Source organism: Carassius carassius, chromosome 37 (genome assembly GCF_963082965.1).
Source record: "Carassius carassius chromosome 37, fCarCar2.1, whole genome shotgun sequence".
In the NCBI taxonomy this organism is placed as follows: domain Eukaryota; kingdom Metazoa; phylum Chordata; class Actinopteri; order Cypriniformes; family Cyprinidae; genus Carassius; species Carassius carassius.
In genome coordinates this window covers 11359070-11378683 of record NC_081791.1, presented here as the reverse complement: position 1 = coordinate 11378683, position 19614 = coordinate 11359070, and the positions used below count along the sequence as shown (strand labels likewise).

The 19614-nt window shown below is 39.1% G+C and overlaps 1 protein-coding gene across 1 annotated transcript in view; it reads right to left on the bottom strand.

Moving 5' to 3' along the window:
* Positions 1-1882: 1882 nt before the first annotated feature.
* Positions 1883-19614, bottom strand: part of LOC132117999 (protein SOGA1-like) — a 57153-nt gene continuing 39421 nt past the window's right edge. The window contains exons 6-14 of the mRNA XM_059527455.1: positions 18745-18873; positions 17103-17228; positions 16737-16967; positions 14888-15034; positions 14586-14753; positions 7100-7360; positions 4600-4670; positions 3064-4516; positions 1883-2834 (exon numbers count right to left, since the gene is read on the bottom strand). Coding sequence (XP_059383438.1) covers positions 2682-2834; positions 3064-4516; positions 4600-4670; positions 7100-7360; positions 14586-14753; positions 14888-15034; positions 16737-16967; positions 17103-17228; positions 18745-18873 — 2739 coding nt within the window. The 3' untranslated portion in view covers positions 1883-2681. The remainder of the gene's footprint in view (positions 2835-3063; positions 4517-4599; positions 4671-7099; positions 7361-14585; positions 14754-14887; positions 15035-16736; positions 16968-17102; positions 17229-18744; positions 18874-19614) is intronic.

Sequence of the window (19614 nt, the reverse complement as noted above, 5' to 3'; positions counted from 1 at the left end):
CCCCTGTTTTTTTTCAGAGATCATGTGACCAAAACCAGAAGCACGAATACCAAGACTAAACGGGTTAAGGGGCACTTGAAGGGATGGTACACCATTTCTCTGATATGTATAAGTGGGCAAAGCTACATCATTATACTCAATTTAGGAAACATTCAAACAAGTTAAAATGGCTTATAAAGAAAGGTTGGACTGATTACATTAGCAGATTTCACACTTAGATGTCCTCAAACTGTATTTTGGCTTCTGTTATAAATTACAATATACACTATAGATTTAATTTGCACTTCATTTAACCTTACAAATACAAACTTTGTCTCATTTTCATCCTTTTCAGAAAAACAGAGGGGTTCAGTAGCTAACAGCAGTCTTCTGAGAACACAATCTTGTTGCTTTAATTTTTTTTAAAAAAGGCACTCTAGTGACCTTCAAAATTAAACATGAACAGGTTAAACGTAATATAAGATACAGTTTTGATTTAAGAGGTAGCTGTGGGACATATGGCAAGGCTGTGACAGAAAAAGAGGAGACATTGTCTGGGAAATAATAGGCTGGGTTTTTAATATCTGACTGTTTTTTTGTTTTGTTTTTGTCATATTCTGAAACTTTACTAATGCCCGATTTATAAAAGAGCTGAATAAAGAAATACTTATGGCTCGAGAAATGCATACAAAATTGTTTTCTCTAATTTACTGACATCAAATCTAAGAAAAGCACCAGCGAAAAGGACTAAACTTCAGTTTCGGCAGCACCACTCCAACTGGAGATTGGAGAAAACACATTACAAACATACTTAACTCTGATGCAGGAGCAGACACAGGGAGGCACACACTCATATTACGGTAACTGCATAGCTATATGAATAGTCAGATTATGGATTATATTTTGGGATTATATGATAAAAATTTACTAATATCAAAATCTCACTATGGCCAATTAATTAGCATTTAGTGTTTCAGTCTTAAACATATCTCTGTTTATATGTGTAAAATCTGCATAATTGGTATTTTGTGAGGCTTTCAAATGTGTTCTGGAAAATAGGATTATGGGATTTAGTCAGGGTAGATAACATTCAGTTTGGCATGAATGAGGCTGTAAGAGATTGACTGCCGCTTGTGCCGCAATAGGGCATATAGGGGTGTCCCATTTACCATTTTAGGTTTAAAAGGGTGCTTATGAGCTCCCCTTTAGGCCAATAAGCACCTTTTATGTCCACTTTTGCTAATCTTGCACTGATGTAGAATATACAGTTACTACCCAACAGTCTATGCAGCATTATCTGACCAATGTTATGTCTTAAATGTTGACCACAAGCATTATATGTAGAACAAGGTCTCAATTCAATAGGTTTTCTACAGTCACAGCTAATTTTCCCAACTAAAGTTGTGCAGTGTTTCCCATGTTCTCATGTTTTTCATTCCCATCAAACGAAAATTGGTGTCTACCCTGACTGAAGGTTCATTAGGTTTATTCAGCATAATGATGGAGGATGAAGAGGTAGACACAGATTGCAGAAGATGCACCCAGCAACATGTCTTCTGTAGAACTACAGGGTAAGAATAAAAATGACAGTTACACTTTAAAATTCATGAGGAGATCCTAGCCAGGGAATGGAGATTTACGTGTTAATGTAAATGTTCAAACACAGAACGAAGTACCAAGGCAAACTGCTATCCTCCTACTCTACAGCTACCAACGTGCTCTTCGTAGACATCTTCAGACAGCATAATAAGAATATTACGTTTTAAAAAGGACAGATCCATAATGCAATATTTTCAATCATATCATACAGTCCTTTTTTAGAGAAATCCAGGGGTAGATTCAGAGTTTCATATTTTGGCTGGTTTGAAAATGGAAGATGGTCCCAAGTAGTTGCAGAGTCTATAGAGAACATAAACTTAATACCAAATTGAGACCATGTTGAATTTGGTTGATAACACCTTTCTTAACTATTGAAGGGAAAAGTGGTCCATTGTAGACTCAAAGCTGTAAATTTGTAGAATCCATTAAGAGGTGATTACAGGACATGATTACAGGACAATTTTACAGCTACTCCAAGCAATGCTGTTTGTGGTCAAAAGTAAGGGCCACTGGGCAGTTGTCAAAAAACATCATGATCTTACTGAAGGCCATGTTGAGGTTCTTGGTTTGTGTAGTTCACTTGCATGCTGTATGTTCCCTTTATATCTACATAGCTTCATTAAGTTCTTCCATGGGGATTGAAATGGCTGGCTAAGCTTTCCTGTTGGCTGGACGAAGAACAGAGGAATGACAGAGTTTAAGGAGAGGTCTGAATGGATGACTGTAGAATGGTGGACTTTAAAGGCAAGTCTGGCTGGTTTACGCTGGAATGATGGACTTAAATTGTGGAATCTGGCTGGTTGACAGTGGAATGGTGGACCTAAAGGGTAGGTCAACTCTTTCCCCTTCCTTGGCATTAAAGTGTGCTGGTTAAACTGAGATCTGGTTTTGAAACTCCAGATGCAGGAATTCTTCAAGGTCCCATTGTTGTAACCCTGAAGACTTTTATTGAAGGTATGAAGTATGTATTTGTTTGTTTAAGGGTGTGTCTGTGTGTATTGGTGTATGGGGCAGTGGAATTGTGTGGCAGTGTGTGTGGGGTGGGTGTTGACAGTTGTCTTCTTTGTGTACTTTTTGGGTGTCACAAGAGGCCACCCTCATTATCATTCATTACTGGTATCGAATCGTTCTTCAGTTCCCATGGGTGACTCTTGCACTCGATGTTTGCACTGGCCATGGGTATGTCGTGTGATGGAGCGCGAGTGGCGGGCAAAACAGGAAGTGGCAGTTTGTGAGCTGCAGTCACAAACTGAATCCTACAAAGAAAAAAGATTAAAATGTTTTTAAGATATTTCCTTGATTCAGGGTTTATGATAACAGGGCTGGGCAAATTCAATCCTTGAGGGCAACTCTCCTGCAGAGTTTAGCTCCAACCTTAATCAAACACACCTGAAGTTGACCAGCCCTGGTATAAAACAATCAGAGGTTCATTGATAAATGTAATCAACCAGATCAACAGTAGTGACACTGGGAATTGTATCTTACCTCCAGGGTACTAGAGCTTGAGCTCATTGCATCCTTTCCAGTGGCTACAAACTCTTCTCTTTGTGTTTTCATAAACCTCTTATTGACGATCTTCGTGATGTTGTCTGTGCCAATCAAGGCTCCAGGTAGGCATTCAGGCTTTGGTTCATCCATCGTGTCTGCTGGCACAGTCCTGCCGCAAACATTGTGGAGAAACTCCTGGACCATGCCATACTTCTGAGCTCCCGCTTCTCCCAGTCCGATACCTATGCTAGGATAGGAAGGTTTCCCAGCAGCTTGTCTTCCAGAGCATGGATCTGCTTTCCATAATGATTCAACACTTCCGGAGTGTTCCACCACACTGAAGAGACTGGTCAAGCCATCATTGAGGCCACTAAGCACTGGGCTGTCTCGGGTGGTGGTGGAACGTGCCCAGGCCGAACCGCTCTGAGATCCACTACGATTATGAAGATTCCATACACTGCGATCCCTTGAGGATGTTGAGGACGTCTCCAGTTTGGAGGAGGAGGTGGAGACCCTACGGGTAAGCTTAGGTGAGCCATATTTCGGTGAGCAACATGGTCTATCTATGCGACTGTGGACTTTCTCTAGAGATGTAGAGATCTGTCGGGAGCGTGCAGATGAAAGTGAGGTGGATGGACGAGGAGACCATGCTTTCCCTTGAAGGCCTCTAGCTGTTGGAAAGGGTCCATCGGTTTGTAGGCCAATGCTGACAAACTGTGCTGTTTGCGTTCCTGTACTTGAAACACCAACTGTCTGGCTCCCTGTATCTTTGCTGCACTTCCTCTCCAGAGAACTGGAACGAATGGCCTGTCGCACACAGTTGGTCATCTCCTTCATGTCATCACTAAGGTTGCCTGAAATTTCCAGTCCATGGAATGGTGTAGAACCTCCCGTCCGTCCTTCAAGCAGGTCTCTATGCTGCTGTGAAAGTGAGCTAAACCACTGCTCATAAGTGGATGAGGAAGTGGTCGACAAAGGTGCAGATGCAGCAGTCTGATCTGATGGATCTATCATGGCTGTGTCTCTAGATGATGGTCCTTGCTGAGGATCCTGCTTGGCCTTTTCTTTGACTGGCCTCCTCTCCATTCTCCTCACAGTTGGAGGGCTGTAATAAATGCGAATACCCGTCTTATCTGGAGCAGTGTAACTTCTCTGGATGTACTCCTTGCTCAACTCCAGTCCAGGGAAGCTGCTGTTAGAGTTGGTTCTTGGGCAGTCCCATGTCTTAAACTGCTCACCTTTCTCCAGCATTGCAGAATCATTGGTCAGGTACTTCCAATTCTTCCTATTGAGATCACTTAAGTCAGTACGAGCCAAAATGGAAGTAGGAGCAGTAGTTTGATGCTGTGGAACATTGCACTCTGGCACTCCGCTGACCTTGTGACCATGAAGGAACAGACTAGTGTCCAGCAGACACTTAAATTCAGAGAGGGCAGAAAATGATTTGGTCCTGTAAAGAGAATGGGGATTATCATAAAACAGTCATGTCTGATAAAACAAGGCACAGTTAAGACCTTAATCAAGTCAGTTTACCTTTGCAGTCCTGAACCACTGGTGGCTGCATCTGTTGAGATTTCCTTTTTAGATGTTTTATCATGCAGAGCCTGAAAAGGATTTTTTTTATTTTAGTGAAGTTTTACAAAGGAGCATGCCATGGTCATCCCCCTGCACAGTACTCACATTCATTCATGTGGTATTACTGAGTCAGACAATATTCTCTTTAGGAAATGAGATCATTCAAAACAGCTAGTTTCCTCTGCGGGGGTAATGATAATTGTATGGTTCACCATGTCATGTAAATGACCCAAATTCTCTCAATGAGGCATGGTATTAGACCTTTCTAATTCAGGATGTCAATAGTTAAATTAAAGCACTGAGCTGGACTGTTACAAAAAGAAAGACAGAGAAAGAAGGGAAAAAACTATAAAGTCTCATCTCTTTTTCCTGCTTCATTACTTACAGTGTGGTTAGTACAGACAAACTGACCACATTGTCTCAGGCTACTTTCCAACTGGACTATGCACACTGTGCACAGCCACATGGATATGCAAAACTACAGTTTCTAGATAAGTGATGCAACATGCAGAGAGCCTGTCGGCAGGCGCTTTGCGGAAATGTTTAGAGATACTGTCATATCCGTCCATTATGTGAGGTGAGCCCCAAGTAAGTGAAGGAAGTGTGAGGATAAACTATGTGGAAAATATGTCATGACAACACCCTCACAGACCCAAATAAAACAACAGATTAAAAGGACTCAGAAAAACATGAAACTATTAATGCACAACAAAACTTCCACGCCATTTAATGCACTTGAAACTTGACTATAAAAATTGTGTTCACTGTTCATTCATTTCCTCAACCTCATGTTTATCCAAGCCCATATGACTTTATTATGTGGTGAACAACAAGAAAAATTCTGAAAAAAATACGCTGCTTTCAGAAATATATGTTTCATGTCTTTTCAAAAATGTACAGAAGACTTAAAGCGTTAGTGCATCCCAAAATTTAAATTATGTTGTTAATAACTCACCCTCATGTTGTTCCAAACCAGTAAGATGTAGCAAAAACTACGACTTTATTTAGCATTGTCTTCTCTTCCGTGTCTGTTGTGAGAGAGTTCAAAACAAAGCAGTTTGTCATATCCGGTTTGCGAACGAATCATTCGATGTAACCGGATCTTTTTGAACCAGTTCACCAAATTGAACTGAATCATTTTAAACGGTTCGCGTATCCAATACGCATTAATCCACAAATGACTTAAGCTGTAAACTTTTTTAATGTGGCTGACACTCCCTCGGAGTTCAAACAAACCAATATCCCGGAGTAATTCATGTACTCAAACAGTACACTGACTGAACTGCTGTGAAGAGAGAACTGAAGATGAACACCGAGCCGAGACAGATAACGAACAATAGACTGACTCGTTCACGAGTTAAGAACCGGTTGCATCGGTTTTCGGATCACCAGTAGTTCTTTCGGACAGTTCGATTCAATAAACCGGTTGAAGAAAACGGTTCACCGGTTCTTTTGCGCTCGACGTAATGGCATCATTGGCGATGATTGCCCTTCATTCAAGCCTTCGGTTTACCCACGCTCATAACATTAGCACAGAATGAGTTCAGAATCATTCACCAGAAGAATCAGTTTGGTTCAGACGCTCTGTGTGTCGGTCTGCTTCACGCTGAATCACACATGCGCAGTATCATCAGCTCCTCGGTTCTCGAATCAGACACGTCTGACAGAAATGGTTCTTGACTCGAGAACGAGTCATTATCTGGCTCAGCTCTGTGTTCATCTTCAGTTCTCTCTTCACAGCAGTTCAGTCAGTGTACTGTTTGAGTAAATGAATTACTCCAGGATATTGGTTTGTTTGAACTCAGAGGGAGTGTCAGCCACATTAAAAAAGTTAACAGTTAAGTCATTTGTGGATTAATGCGTATTGGAGACGTGAACCGTTTAGAATGATTCAGTTCGATTTGGTGAACTGGTTCAAAAAGATCCGGTTACATCGAATGATTCGTTGGCGAACTGGATATCACAAACTGCTGTGTTTTGTACTCTCTCACAACAGACACGGAAGAGAAGACAATGCTGAATAAAGTCATAGTTTTAGCTATTTTTGGACCAAAATGTATTTTTGATGCTTCAAAATATTCTAACTGACCCTCTGATGTCACATGGACTACTTTGATGATGTTTTTCTTACCTTTCTGGACATGGACAGTAGACCATACACACAGTTTCAATGGAGGGACTGAGAGCTCTCGGACTAAATCTAAAATATCTTAAACTGTGTTCCGAAGATGAACGGAGGTCTTACTGGTTTGGAACGACATGAGGGTGAGATATTAATGACATAATTTGCATTTTTGGGTGAACCAACCCTTTAAGTTTATGAGACAACTTTTAGGTGTTTTTATGTCCCTTGAAACTTGAAAGGTTTTTTTACAAAAAGAAATAAACAATAATAGATAAATAACAGAATTAAAATTTTTGAGTGAACAAATCATTTAACCCCCATATGACATCTGACCTGTGTGCCTTTGCTCTGGGCTTCTCGTAAACGCTGTTCCCATTGACTTCTTTCCTGGTTGAAGTGCTCCAGAAGCTCCAGCCGCTCTCGGCTCCAGTTCTTCTCACTGATCTGTAGTTGTTTGGTGAGGTCCATCACAGCAGCATAAGAGTCCGCCAACAGGTGTTGATGCTCCTCCCGCTCCTTTTTTAGTGCCCCCTTGAGGTCTGGAGACTCCTTTTCACCCCCAGCAACCGATGCCTTCCCCATCTTACCCTCCAGCTGATAATAAAAATATAGTACAAAATAAGAGGGTGAGATAAAATGAGAAAACTTGATGTCTTCAAAAGTGGATGATTAACCATAGAAACATCCCAATAATACACAGGAAGCATTTACAGTCATATACTGACAGCTGCAGCAACCTGACATGACATTTTAGTTTATTTGTCCTACACCTTTAAATAGGCAGTGGCGCAAAAAGTGGGTATGCGCCATATGCGGCGCATAGGGGCGCCGCACCATGGGGGGCGCCAAAGCGATGGTTAATTTTTTTTTTAATGATAAAAAATAAAAATGTATATTAAAAGTTATATATATATATATATAAAAATATATATAAAGTTTAGAGGACTAACAGGCTCCGGTGCCCTCATAATATTCCATCATAGAATTTAGACATTGAACCTCGCGAGTGGGTGGGGCGCCGTGAGCGCTGAGTAAGCAGCAGTAACGTTAGTGCGTTGTCGTTGAAACTCGAAAAAATTGGATAAAACAAAAAAGCTCTCGGGGGCTAAAAATAGAAAAAGAAAGAGGGAAAAGCAGATGGCATGTCAAGGGATGCGACAGCAGCTAAATAAGTGATTGGTGAAAGGCAACAGGTAGGATTTAAAATGTGACGTCTATGCTCTAAAAATATATAAAACTGTAATATGAGCTGTCATTTATTCCGTCATCACCCGGGTGCTGATAGCGCGCGCGCACAGATGAGACCTAAACAGCACACATTGATATCTGTGTTTAAACTAAACTAATTAAGCTTTGTCAGTTTAAACATTTAAGAGGCAGGACGCGAGCTCGCGCGCGCAGTGAGAAGATTTGTGCATGCGCTCATCCGAAGCGCGCAAACCCGCGCCTCAGAACGCGCGCAAATATAAGCTCTCTCTGAAGTATTTTATTTAAATGGACAAATTCAGACAAAAATTATGTCAAAATGCCCGTCTTGGTAAGTATCCTATAGCAGACATAGCCAGCTGAAGGTAGGCCACTGTATCAGTGCATTCTCTTAAAGTGACAGTCTTTATATTAATAGAAACAGCAACAACAAAGAAATCACTCACTGCTCTTGATTAAAAAGCTTTTGTAACAGATTGTTCAGTTTCTCCTAATGTTGGCTCGAAAGGCTATAATGGTCAAATGGGTTGGTAGTGATGCCCCCTCTACTCAGATGTGGAAATCTATGATATCTTTAGTTGTAACTAGAAAGATTGAGGTATTGTCGCAATGGTAAATCGCTCCGGTTTAAAAAATGGGAAATATTAAAAATATTTTTAAGTGTCTAAAGATTAAACGGTCATAAACAAAAACTGGATAAAATTTAGGTACAATCATATGAGGAAATGCTGTATGTAAATTGTCCACATGTTCATGAATATGTTAATTATTTCCTGTGCTGTGTTTTTGTTTTAATGTTTTTGTTTGTAATAATTAAAATGTTTAATAAAAAGAATATATAAAAAAAAATATATAAAAAAATAAAAAAGCTTTTGTAACTTTATTAAAGAACTATCTTTCAGTTATAGTCAAATATGCGATGCTGTTTTACATTTGATTACTTTATTAAATTTCTGTACCTAAAAACTAATACTAGACCTCTTTACTCTATTGTATTTATTTTTGCTGTTGCTCGTAACACTGGATAGTTGCGCCCCTGTAAATAGGTGTATATATTTATTAAAATACAAATATATAAAAGTACAATTAAAGAAATTGTTCAAAATGGAAATGTTCTCATTCTCAGGTCATCCAACATGTAGAATTCATTTTTAAATTGTGAAAGATTGTACAAAATGTAGCATTACATCACTTGCTCACCAATGTATCTTCTGCAGTGATTGGGTGCCGTCAGAATAAGAGTCCAAACAGCTGATAAAAACATCACAATAATCCACAAGTAAACCACATGACTATAGTCCATCAATCATAGTTTTGTGCACTGAAAAGCTGCATGTTTGTAAGAAGAAAATTCGTCATTAAGATATTTTAATGTATGCTCCTAATCAAAATATGAATCCATAATCCATGTCCATCCGGTTTTTGTTTATAACTCACTTTCACCAGAGAAAGCAATATTATGGATGCTATTGTTCTTATGATATTATGGAACTCCTAGAGAGAGGTATTTTAGCTAGAAACAACCTGCTTTTATCAGCTGTTTGAACTCTCATTCTGACAGCACCCATTCATTTCATATGATCAACTGGTGAGCAAGTGATGTAATGCTACATTTCTCCAAATCTGTTCTAATGAACAAACAAACTCATCTACAACTTCCTCCAAATGATCCCTTTGAATATTCTTTAGGGGGAAGTTGTGGCCTAATGGTTAGAGCGTTGGACTCATAACCCGAAGGTTGCGGGTTTGAGTCTCGTACCAGCAGGACCTTGTAGGTGGAGGGAGTGAATGTACAACGCTCTCTCCACCTTCAATACTATGACTGAGGTGCCCTTGAACAAGCCACTGATCCCCCAACTGCTCCCATAGCGCCACAGCAAAAAAATGGCTGCCTACTGCTACGGGTTTGTGTTCACGTTGTGTGTGTGTGCACGTGCGCACTTTAGATGTGTTAAATGCAGAGCACTAATTCACCATACTTGGCCACATCACATTCACTTAAGCAATAATTATATTTATTATTGAGAATAAAATTAAATAGAAAACGATTCTGCTAAGTACTATTTTTAATAAACTGCTTGTTTGCTTTTTATTCAACCACTTGAATTGTTCAGGCTCTATACATCATATTGGTTGTTTTACAGCTGCTTCAAACATGGCTCATCTAATTAGATTGTCATGATACTTGGTTATATTTTGTATTATGTTCCCGGTTATAGTAATTATGAAGCCAGCCTACTCTTTATCCCCCATCCTCATTTAAATTCCTCCTGCTCTCTCAGTTGGAGCCACAAATCTACAGAACTCATAAATTTTGTGAGTGTACACGAGTCAGGTTATTAAAACACACAGCCTGCTGGGAACTCATCAGACAATCAGTGACTAGCTTCTCACGGTCATAATGCCTAATGAGTTTTGCTTTGGATGGCAATGAGAGGTTAATGGGTTGATGTGGTTTATTAAAGAGAGGGAAAGTTTTTTTTTTGTTCCAGATACCTCCTCATAAATGAAGAAGGATCCAGAAAGCCTTTTATTTCCATCTGACTGTTGACACGGCTTTGTGGATTGTGATTTATTTTAATCACTTTTGACTCACATCATAAATTAATAATAGGTGACAATGTGCAGCATTAACAGAGGACTTAATAGCATTATCCTAACAAAATAACCGGTATGAATAACCTGTCTAGTTGATGCAGTGATAAATAATTTTCTGTGACAGGTTGTTATTCATGATAGAGAGGTTACAGTTAATTCTACACCATTCATTGTATTATCGCATGGCATATTCTCTGAACCACATTCTTAGTAAAACAGAGGAAGTGCAGATTAAAACGAGGAGTGGCATGGAGATAGGAAGCCCTGTAATATCGACCTATCAGTCTAGTGTCTAGCGGCAGTCTAGTGTCATTAGAATCTCTGGAGAGCATAGGGCTATTGCTTTTGTTGCAGTCTATGTTATGTGCCCTTATTTTTTCTGCTGTAACCTTTAAAACAAGAAAGGGAAGAGAGTGAGCTCAACAACTGATTGCATGGCCTGGCTCTTTACACATAGATGAAGGCATCTACAAAGTAAACACATTTGACTGCAGTGCAGGTTCTGCTCACATAGCAGCATTTTCAAAAAAAAAATTTATTAACAAATGTAGTCTTATGTAGTGAACCACTGTATAATGAGTACAATGGCATGCTTGTCTTATAATCCTGCTTGTAATATATTGCCATATTACCTGCTCTTTAGATAACTTTCATTGCTATCAGCCACTGAAACCTATATTGGACGAGCACTATTTGAAAGTGTCAACTGCCCTAGTGTTTACACTCCATTGGGCATTCATACTGCGACTGTCTTACTTATTTGTTTCTGTACATTAAACTGGTATTTCAACTGTAAAGATGGCACACCAACTAAAGTTTGTTTAATACTCAATTGAAATAACCTGATTTTATAGACATATTAAATCAATATGTTTTTTCCTCACACCATTGGTGCTCAGGCCCTAATAATGAAGACAATTTGTTCAGTAAACAAGTAATGGAAATGTAATGCATATATTTAACAAAATGCTCCTCTAGACATTTTTCTAGCTACCGTATTTTCCGGACTATAAGTCTCACTTTTTTTCCTTGGTTTGGCTGGTGCTGCGACTTATAGTCAGGTGCGACTTATTTATCAAAATTAATTTGACATGAACCAAGTAATATGAAACTAGAGAAAACATTACCGTCTACAGCCGAGAGAGGGCGCTCTATGTTTTCAGTGTAGACTACAGGAGCCCTGAGCAGCATTAGAGCGCCCTCTCGCGGCTGTAGACGGTAATGTTTTCTCTTGGTTCTAAATGAATGTGACTTATAGTCCAGTGCGACTTATATATGTTTTTTTCCTCATCATGACGTATTTTTGGACTGATGCGACTTAGACTCAGGTGCGACTTATAGTCCGAAAAATACGGTAACTATCGAATTTATGGCCATGGAATTGCTTGCTTAAATATAGGATGAACATATGCTCCGTTCATACGGGACAGGTCCTGGATTTTAATATTGCCTAAAACATCCAAAGCAGTTTTACCAATAACATGCAGGTATTGTACATAATCGACCAATCGTGGGGCTGCGCGTGAGAAGATGAGATCTACAGGGAACGATCAAAGTGATGCAAATATGCGCACGTGTTAAAAAAAGACAATCAAAAAAGACACCAAAGTATGTCTGTGAGTGATTTGAATGCATAAGGAGCGTCTGTTCTGCAATCTATAGCTCTCATGAATGTCACACAACGATCAACCTGCACCGGGCAAACAGCTTAAACCTGGATATTTTAGGAAATATTAAAATCCTGGCCGGGACGTGTCCCGTATGATGGCGCATATGGCCACCCTCCTTAAATCAATGTAACATTGTTACCTTTGTTTACAAGCGGTTTTACTGAGGTCTTCCTGTGCTTAAAACACAAAGCGATTAGGAGGCATGATACATTTCGGTAAGTTGTACTGTGTGTTTGTTTTTTTTTCAAAAATTCTGATGTTCATTTATGTTTATTTTGTGCTATAACTAGTAGTAAAGAGCAAGAGATGATCAGTTCACATTCCGCTTAGTCACATTAAAGAGCATCAAAATGGCATTTATTATTTGAATTTTGTTATTATTGTCAGAATTTGTAAGCTGAGATTGTTTTATATCAAAAGTAATAAAACACAATGTATATTATGATTATTAGATGGTATGCACTATTCAAATAATGTTCAGTGAAGTTCTGTTCATGCATCAACTGAATAGCTTAGAATAAATAATCTTAATCCAATAAAAATGTCGACCTAGCCCTAGCGTCCACACAGCTGACAGGTAAGAAGAAGTGAGAAGTGAAGTGACATTCGGCCAAGTATGGTGACCCATACTCAGAATTTGTGCTCTGCATTTAACCCATCCGAAGTGCACACACACAGAGCAGTGAACACACACACACACTGTGAACACACACCCGGAGCAGTGGGCAGCCATTTATGCTGCGGCGCCCGGGGAGCAGTTGGGGGTTCGGTGCCTTGCTCAAGGGCACCTCAGTCGTGGTATTGAGGGCAGTGAGAGAACTGTACATGCACTCCCCCCACCCACAATTCCTGCCGGCCCAGGACTCGAACCCACAACCCTTCGATTGGGAGTCCGATTCTCTAACCACCAGGCCACGACTTCCCAATAACTAATGACAGTTATAACCTCAGGTACAGATTATGTGCTTAATACAGTGTTAATATTGTGTGCCATTTATAGACAAAAACAGACAGTTTTCCTCAGATCTTGAAAATAAAATAAAGCAAAGATGTACGTTAAAACTGAACTCATTACGAACCAAGTTATATTCCATAACAAAGATGGTATCAGTCACTCAGTATGTACTTTTAATAATGTAAATGAGTAGTTAGGACACAGTGTTAATTAAAACTCCATTTTCCATAGTCGAAATTCACTGCATCACAGCTTTATTCCATATTTGCTTCTCATCTGTAGCCCTCTGTGTTTATCAGAATGATGCACAAACTGTGTCTAAGTCGTCTTCCTCCCCCAGCTTATTAATTACGTCATTTAAGTAGACTGTAGTCATGAATGCATCTCAGAGCAAAGATATTAAACTCATCTTTCACCATCATGCCCAGAAACAAGCCGGTAAGCACACACACTCCCTCTCGCCTCCCAGTGAAAAGCCACATTGCTTCTGACACACTGCAGATGGCTCACACAGCTCTCTCCCCACAATACTGGTACATGTCCAAACCAACACCAGATCAAATAACAAAATTACAGGCCACATCCAGCATCTTTCCAGCCTGTGTGACAGCAAACTGATCACAATATATATATCTGGCTTCAAAAGCTCTTCTCCAGAGGTTTCCAGAATGAATATCCCATGAGGAATTACTGTAATCTGTGTATGTTAAATCAATGATTATGGCCCTGAGTGCAGGAGTTAAATTACCCAGTGAGATCAATGTTAAAATAATTACTTTACACCTACAGTGCAAAGTACCTATAAAATGATTCACCTCCATGGACTCTTTCAGATTTTATTTTTGTTACAAGCTACAATGTATTTAACAGAGGATGTTCCCACTTGACAAAGTGCTCTGTAATGTATCTATAAACTACGAAATAATTCTCTTTTTTAATTATTAAAAAAATAAGTAACAGAAAACGACTGCATACATGATTATTCCTTCCACTGCTATAAATCTTTAATAGGAGCATCTTTGTAATTACAAATTACAGATATATACAGATATTTTTTTGCCTATGTATTAATTAAGTTTTGGTCTCTCCATAACAAAATTTTCCTTTAAACTGCTTTCAAATCTTTAAGGGATTATTCCAGCAAAGATAAGTTTTCAACAACTGTCCACATTCCCGCTGATGACTTAGATTGAGCTACACAAATTTACTGTTGGCTACAGGAATATTTTGATTTAAAAGTCACTTTCAAAGTTTCAAAATGCAAAGCAGGAAACAAACTGCATTTTCAGGCATTTACTATGTGAAATGAAGACATCGAGTTCTTTAGAAACAAATTTTGACACTTGAATTATGGAAAATACCAGTTATAAATTCAGCCATTATCACTCACCTGAGTGATAATGCTCTTGAGTTCCATCCGTTCGACTTCCCATGATGCTTTAGCACGGGCAAACTGCTGCGTTAACTCCTGTGAACTCTGACGCTCCTCGCGCAGCTCAGCGCTCAGGTCTTGTAGCGCCACCTTCAGGTCCGACAGAGTACTGCTGAATCCACCAGGCTGTTGAGGACAACAGGAGACGGAAGCTGTTTACATCAACATAGCAATGAAGCCTTGACCATAATAAGATTCAAATGTAAAGCATGTTAGTATTGTGCAGAAGTAAGGTGTTTCCAATCCTTGTTTTAACCCACCTGTGGGCAGCTGTTCTCTGCCAGGCTGTGCTCTTTGGGTGTAGGATTGAGTGGCTGCTCCTCAGCAGCTGACATCTTGTTGTCTCCATAGTGGGAAGACAGGCCATCTTCCTCAAGCAGGATACGAAGATCTTTTACACTATTAACCTAAAAAAACATACTGGACTTAAAGGTACAATTTGTAAGATATTTGCCGTAAAATATCCAAAAACCACTAGGGGCTAGTGTTATATATTTTGTCCAGCTGATTACTAACAATATCTAATGTTTTTAACTACTTGTAAATCATGAGAAAATTCCCATTCTAAACAGTGACACGGGGCAGTGTAGTCGCTTGTCAATGACGTAGTTACCCTTTGTTACCGCCTTTACTGACGTAGAAACCACATGACAACAGTGTCGTGGACAAATTCGGAAGTAGCTTCGTGACAAACTTCAACTAGAAAGAGATGCCTTTTACTCGACAGGTGAGTTGTTTTGATTCGTATCTTTACAGAATATGTATGCTATTATAACGATCAACAAGATTAGTTTTATGGGGCATATACGGCAAACGCGGGGCATCGAGTCTTTAGACCCGCGCAAGGATGCATCTGATCCATAGTCTGATCGCGTCTTTGCATTGACTTTTTATGTAATCTACTTGCGCAAGTTGTTGAACTCGCGTTAAATCCATGATTTATCTTTCCGTCTGATTGATGGCCGTCAGTGGTTGGGTAGAAGACAGCAAATCCCATCATTCCACACTCCTTCTTAGCGTCATCAAACCACGCGATTGTTATTGTTTTGATACTGCGCCCTCTAGTGGCATGTCCTACAACCTGTACCTTTAAATCATATCTTCAAAGTACACGGTTAAAAAAATGTTGCCATCAGTAATGTTTTGTAATGTTTGAGAAAGAACTCTCTTATGCTAACCAAGGCTGCATTTATGTGATTATAATACATTAAAAACCAAGCGATAAAGATGGCTCTCAAGACAACAAGATGCTGGGCAGTGCCGAGCTATGGTAAAAACAGTCTTTTTTAAAAGACAATGCTGTGCTGACTATATTAGATCCGACAATAATGTTTCAACACACAAGTGAACACATTATGTGGTCACTATTGCTTTGACTCTTCTTACAGAACGCGTAATATGTATTGAGTTATTTATTCGATTTTGACCTAAATCACAGCAGAATCCATCTGTGAGGAATGTAGACTGTCAAACAAACACAACGTTAGCCAATCATAGCAGTGGGCGTTTACTTCAAGTTTACAATCCGCCACGCCTATTTAAACAGAGCGTTCCAATGAGGAAGGTCAAACCAGTACAGAAAATAGCCTATTACTTCTAAATTATGCTGTTTTTATGTAAAAATCTTGATAACATTATAAGTGAAAAAAAGCTGTATTTTCAGCATCATTACTCCAGTGTTCAGTGTCACATGATCCTTCAGAAATCATTCTAAAATGCTGTTTTAGTGCTCAGGAAAAGAATTCTTATTATTATCCGTTGAAAACAGTTCTAATATTTAGTATTTCTGTGATTAATTTTTCTTTGATTCTTTGATAAGTAGAAAGTTTAAAAGAACATCATTTAATTGGAAGTTGTAATAGAAATCTCTTGTAACATCATAAATGTCTTTACTGTCATTTTTGATCCACAATCCAGTTTAATTAGGCTCCAAATGTGAATGAATTGTGCCATGCAGACATATGAATATGTTTGCACCATTTTCCAATTTGCATAATTCCCTCAGAGAATCAGGTGATAAAACAATGCAAACAGTATATGCACATAAACCTGTGTTCAACATGCACAATTCATTCCTAGTGAATTCTCCAAATAAAAAAGGCTCCATACCTCTAGAATATCCTTGCTTTCGGTGTCTAGTTTCTTGCCGAGTCTCCACTGTTTGAGGAGCCAACGCAGTTTGAGGCTGATGAGGAGCAGGCTCTCTTTGAGCTGCTGTGACTCCTGCACCAGCAGGTTTCTCTCCTGACTCCACAGCTTCTGGTGCAGACACGTCTGTAGACTCAGACTCTGCAGCTGGAAGTCACAGCGGAGGAGAGCCTTCTGATGCTCTTCCTGAAGCTAGAGAGAAAGAACAAGAGAGACATAAAAATTGTCTCGAACCAATCAGATTAAAAGGTTAGGGTTTCACTTTATCAAGTGTTCAGTGTTTCAGAAAGATCTAAATTAGCACAGCATGTATTAACGTGTTTGCACCTGAGAGAGTTTATGTGTGTCATTGTGGCGTGCCAGTCTCTCCTGTGACAGTGCTTCCTGTGCTCCCTGAGCCTTCTCTCTCGCCTCAGACAACAGAGCGTGCAGCTCGCAAACCTGCTCTGTCAGCTAGAAAACAACATGAAAACAGAGAGAAGGAGAGAGAAATAGAAGTAATTGGTTAATGCTGTAGCTACACAGTATTTGTAATACAAATAAACTGGAACAAATGGCAAAACTTGCTGCTTTGTAAATGTTGTTTCTGTCCTACAATGGCAGAATAATAACCACATCATCAGACCATGGCATCAAGTTTGCAGAGAACAGAGTTTTTATTACTTGTCTTTCTGTAAGACATAACCTAGTCCTAGAATAGCTGATTGTTTGGTCAACCAGATTTTTTCTTAGATTTTGTTTTGATTAATAGTTTGGTTTGAAGGTGGTTCAAATGGAATAAAGTTAAGGCACCACTGCTAAAAATAAGTCAGCAACAAGCATACACTTGCTGATGGGCATCTTTGGCTGCTTTTTAAGCCACTGTCGGGTTAACTTGTTCCTTGAGACCCCTGTGTTTAGCTTAAAAATGTATATTAAGCCCTCTAAGAAACACTTCATATCATACTGAGGTGGGAAAAAACACCTAAATATACATGACTTCAATATATGAGAATATAATATTTAGATTTTTTTTTTTTTTTTTTTTACATTGAACCCACCCTAAATTTCAAAACATGGGATCAGAGCTTGATCACAAGATTGCAGTTGTCTCTTTTTCTTTGTGAAAATCACATTTGCCAGTTAGTGGAAACGGTGGATGATAAATTGTTTGGGAGGAAACTGTTGATGGCTGGAGGTTTCACTGGAATGCTGCAAGGGCGTTTGGCACAGTGTTTGGGACACCAACTCACATAATGTGTGCTTTCATGATTTAAAGCTCTGCATAATGGACTCTTTTTAATCATGATGTCAAAACTTTAAAACTGTCTTCTGTTTAAATACTGCATATTTCTCAGGAATTTTTTTATGACATCTTGTGCAAACCTAACAGATGACTGGCCTTCCAAATTTACTAGAGAAAATAGAGAAGTAGGCCTCAGTCTGTACAGACACATCAGTTTCTTTATTGTGGTAAATATAGTGTAATGTAAGAACGTAATGGGGTTAGGGCAAAACTAAACCATGTTTTTGGCAGTGAGAACTATATTTGCTCATATCTCTGCATGGGTGAACAGGCCTTGTTTTGTTTAAGAACTCATGGGTATTTTTATATTTTAACCACATAAATATTCTTCAAAATCTATGAATGTCCTATTTAATAGACTTTACTTTCATTACCTAAATCCTAATTTCCCAATTCCCTATGAAATTCAGATTTGAGCCTTCATTGTAGCTTCTGAGCTTTTGAAATTGACCAGTTATCGACTGAGAGAACTGAGAGCACCACTAATTCTATGGATTAAATGCATTCTGGTCTTGCCTTATGCATGAAGGATGAGCAACATGCTGTCTCAGAGTTTGTCCAAAAGAGATAGCTTACAAATTGTCTAGGTGAACAATGGGATTTGGAACACAGCCATTGTGTGTTCAATTGTAAGACATTAGCTAAAGTGAAATATTTTTGTGTGTGCATGTTTTAGTGCCTTACCAGATCAGAGTTTGTTTCCTTTAAGTCAGATTTCTCATCTTTGTTGCTGTCTTTGTGGCTGTTGCTCTCCTCCTCTGCCTTGCACGGGTGAACTTTGACTTCACAGTCTGGCTGGTCTCTAGAGTCAGGCTGTTGCATGCATGCATGGGCAAGTTAATGAAGGAAAACAAAAAACAACAATAAAAGACGAGCATGATAGAAGACAGACGAGATCAGGAGGAATATGATGAACAAATCAAAAAAGGTGATGTGTAATATGGGTATATAAAACATTTGGAGAGATGTAAGGACAGAATAGACATATTTAAACAAAAATGAAAAATGAAACATGGGGAAAAAGGCATAAAGATACCCATAAAGCGTCAGCAAATAAAAATTCACAAGACAATGAAAAGTATGTATAGGAAAAACAGTTTGGTCATTGTGGTATAAGACAATATGCCAAAAAGAAACAAAACAACAAGGAGTGAAAGCATCATCTTTGGTTTGAGGAGGAGGAAACAGGAAATGGGGTAGCGGGAAGCAAACAAATCATAAAGAGAGGCAGAAGAAAAAGAAAAACAAAGGAAGAAATGTTGCAGCGACCACAGGTCATGGTGCCCATGCAGTGAGGAAAAAGAGAGAGAGAGAAGGAGGAAGGGAAGAGTCTGGATTGGATCTCAAGAGTTGGGCCTCTAATGGAGCCTAAATTAATGCCTGTTAGATTACCTCAAAACCTCAAATGTGTCAGAAAATGACAAATCTTTCAGTGTTTTTCTGTCTAATACAACAGTGTTGTATTGGACCCTGCTGACTGATTGGTCATTTTCTAAAAATGCAACTAAATTTTATACTTTTAACCACAAATGCGCATCTTGCACTAGCTCTGCG